At 43.3% G+C, this 2,406-nt stretch overlaps 1 protein-coding gene across 1 annotated transcript in view; it reads left to right on the top strand.

Annotated features, from left to right (window-relative positions):
• Nucleotides 1–1,196: 1,196 nt before the first annotated feature.
• LOC117649708 overlaps nucleotides 1,197–2,406 on the top strand; it is a 3,611-nt gene continuing 2,401 nt past the window's right edge. The window contains exon 1 of the mRNA XM_034392680.1: nucleotides 1,197–1,353. Coding sequence (XP_034248571.1) covers nucleotides 1,303–1,353 — 51 coding nt within the window. The 5' untranslated portion in view covers nucleotides 1,197–1,302. The remainder of the gene's footprint in view (nucleotides 1,354–2,406) is intronic.

Below are 2,406 nucleotides of genomic sequence, written 5' to 3' on the forward strand. Positions count from 1 at the left end.
CACTGACCTTCGGTGGTTTTGGGTCCAGCCAGAAAAAATATTTTTTTCAACTACCTCTGTTTGATCAGCACCTCTTGAAACGTCTTGAAACCTCAAAACATTTTTTCGATGACAGACGTGTCTTTCTCTAGTTGTGATTAGAACAAAATTATTTTTTCTGGACCCATACCACCGAAGGTCAGTGGCAAAATGACCCAACACTTCAATTGTTCACAGTTTCTCTAATAATTGCCTGAGATGGCTGAAATTTTGTGGGGGTGTTTACCTATGGGTAGGCACCATTTAAGCCAAAGAGGAGCGAAATCGCCGATGGCCTGCTTCCAAAAGCCCTCATACGGTCAAATCTTCATTAAAAATAGTGAAATTGAGCAACTTTGAGAGCCCGTAGCGTCCGAACCCGACGTCGTAGAGCCTCGCGCGACCCGGCATTCGAAAAAGGGCACTTTTTTCTTACGGAAACGACACTTTGGTAGATTTCTTGGCTAGCAGGTTCCAGGATCCCCAAAAGCCCCAAACCCTCAAAAACAGCCATTTTTCGGGGTTTTTGACCTCTACCAAAAAGCCAATCGGTGTCGGATCCGGCCCAATTTGTGTTTCGGCAATTCGCATTAACTAGAGGAACCCAAAAAAACGGGAGGGAGCCAGATCTGAGGAGGGTCCCCGGCCAAGTTTTTTTTGGCTGGAGCTGCTCTCTGCAAATTTTACGTCAAAAAAGGCCCAAATTTGTTCGGAACTTGGTCGGAATTGGTCGACAACTTGATCGGACGTTCAAATAATAGTGATTTTCGGCATCAGCGACCCAAAACACATCGGAAATGATGTAAATCTTGACACGGAGAATCCACTCCAAAACTCGCCCTTTAAGGCCCAAAAAGCAGGAAAACAAGTGTAAAAAACTCAACTTTGAAGTCCCATTTGACCCTCTAGATATGTATTGTTGCACCAACTTTGATGGCCCATCTTAATCTAGTCTAACAACGAACGATTTCCCGAAGTTTGGTCGAAATCGGAGTGTATGACCTAAAAACGTTCCCTTGTGAGTTTGTCCCTCGTAGAAGCCTCTTGAAGGTTCCATTGTTTGATCACTTCACCTAGACCACGCGTAGAAACTCTTCCTAGGTCCCAGGTGCGTTCCGAATGAAGGATCGTGACGCACATGCAACTTAAAAGGAGTGGAGTGCTTCTTGCCAGCTTATCGCCCGAAAGGAGACACCTGGGCAGAAGTGTGGAGGCGACCTATAAATTGCCCGAGGAGTGAAAAGCGAAGTAGTTGTTGGTGCAGCTTGGTACAAAGCAGCCACTATGTTCAGCAAGGCAGTCCTCGTCGCCTTCGTGGCCCTGTGCTGCACCCAGGTAAGCATTCCGAGAGGATGCCCGCACTGGGAGAAAAGAGTGAGGATAAAGAATCGGAACTTGCCTACACCGCCCGTTCTTGCCAACTTCAGTATTTCCCTGCTTGATCTCAATACCCAATGTGCAATAGAATAAGAAGGGACGTTTTGGAGTTATGGGGGGACACCACTCCACAGTGGCGCGAAACGCCAAAAAATGCGACATCGTGCGACTTAAAATAATTTTCCGATCTCTCTGCTTTTTCCACTGCGTATGGTCATTTTATGATGTTCTCTAGCAAAAGAAATGATTTCCTAGTAATAGCTGGGCATATAGAGCTAAAAATCGCGAAAAACATGAAAATATTGTACCAAAATCTGCCATTTTTTACACGTTTTTTTCCCGTAAAACCGACCTTTTTTTCGAACGGGCAACTTTTCTCAACAGATTCTGAAAGCCAAGGACAAGGCCTACAACTTTTGTTATGGTCGCTACGCTGTAGCGAGGTCGGCCATTCGACTTTTCTGGCCTCAAAGGTTTTTCTTTCGTAAATTTAATTGGAAAATTATTCCTATTTTGACAAATTTTGTTATTTTCGTGCCCCTGCGGTCCGTTTTACGTCCAAACCAGTATCAATTCATCCAATCAAGTTTATATGAACTGGAAATAGATGTAACGAGGCAACACAGACGTCAGGGCACAAAAATAACAAAATTTGTCAAAATAGGAATAATTTTCCAATTAAATTTACGAAAGAAAAACCTTTGAGGCCAGAAAAGTCGAATGGCCGACCTCGCTACAGCGTTGCGACCATAACAAAAGTTGTAGGCCTTGTCCTTGGCGTTCAGAATCTGTTGAGAAAAGTTGCCCGTTTGAAAAAATGTCGCTTTTACAGGCAAAAAAACGTGTAAAAAAAGGCAGATTTTTGGGACAATATTTTCATGTTTTTTGCGATTTTTAGCTCTATATGCCCAGCTATTACTTTGGGAAAACATTTTGTTTGCTAGAGAACATCATAAAAGACCATATGCAGTGAAAAAAACAGACAGATCGGAAAATTATTTTAAGTCGCGC

This window comes from Thrips palmi, unplaced genomic scaffold (assembly GCF_012932325.1).
Source record: "Thrips palmi isolate BJ-2018 unplaced genomic scaffold, TpBJ-2018v1 HiC_scaffold_4, whole genome shotgun sequence".
Taxonomy (NCBI): Eukaryota; Metazoa; Arthropoda; class Insecta; order Thysanoptera; family Thripidae; genus Thrips; species Thrips palmi.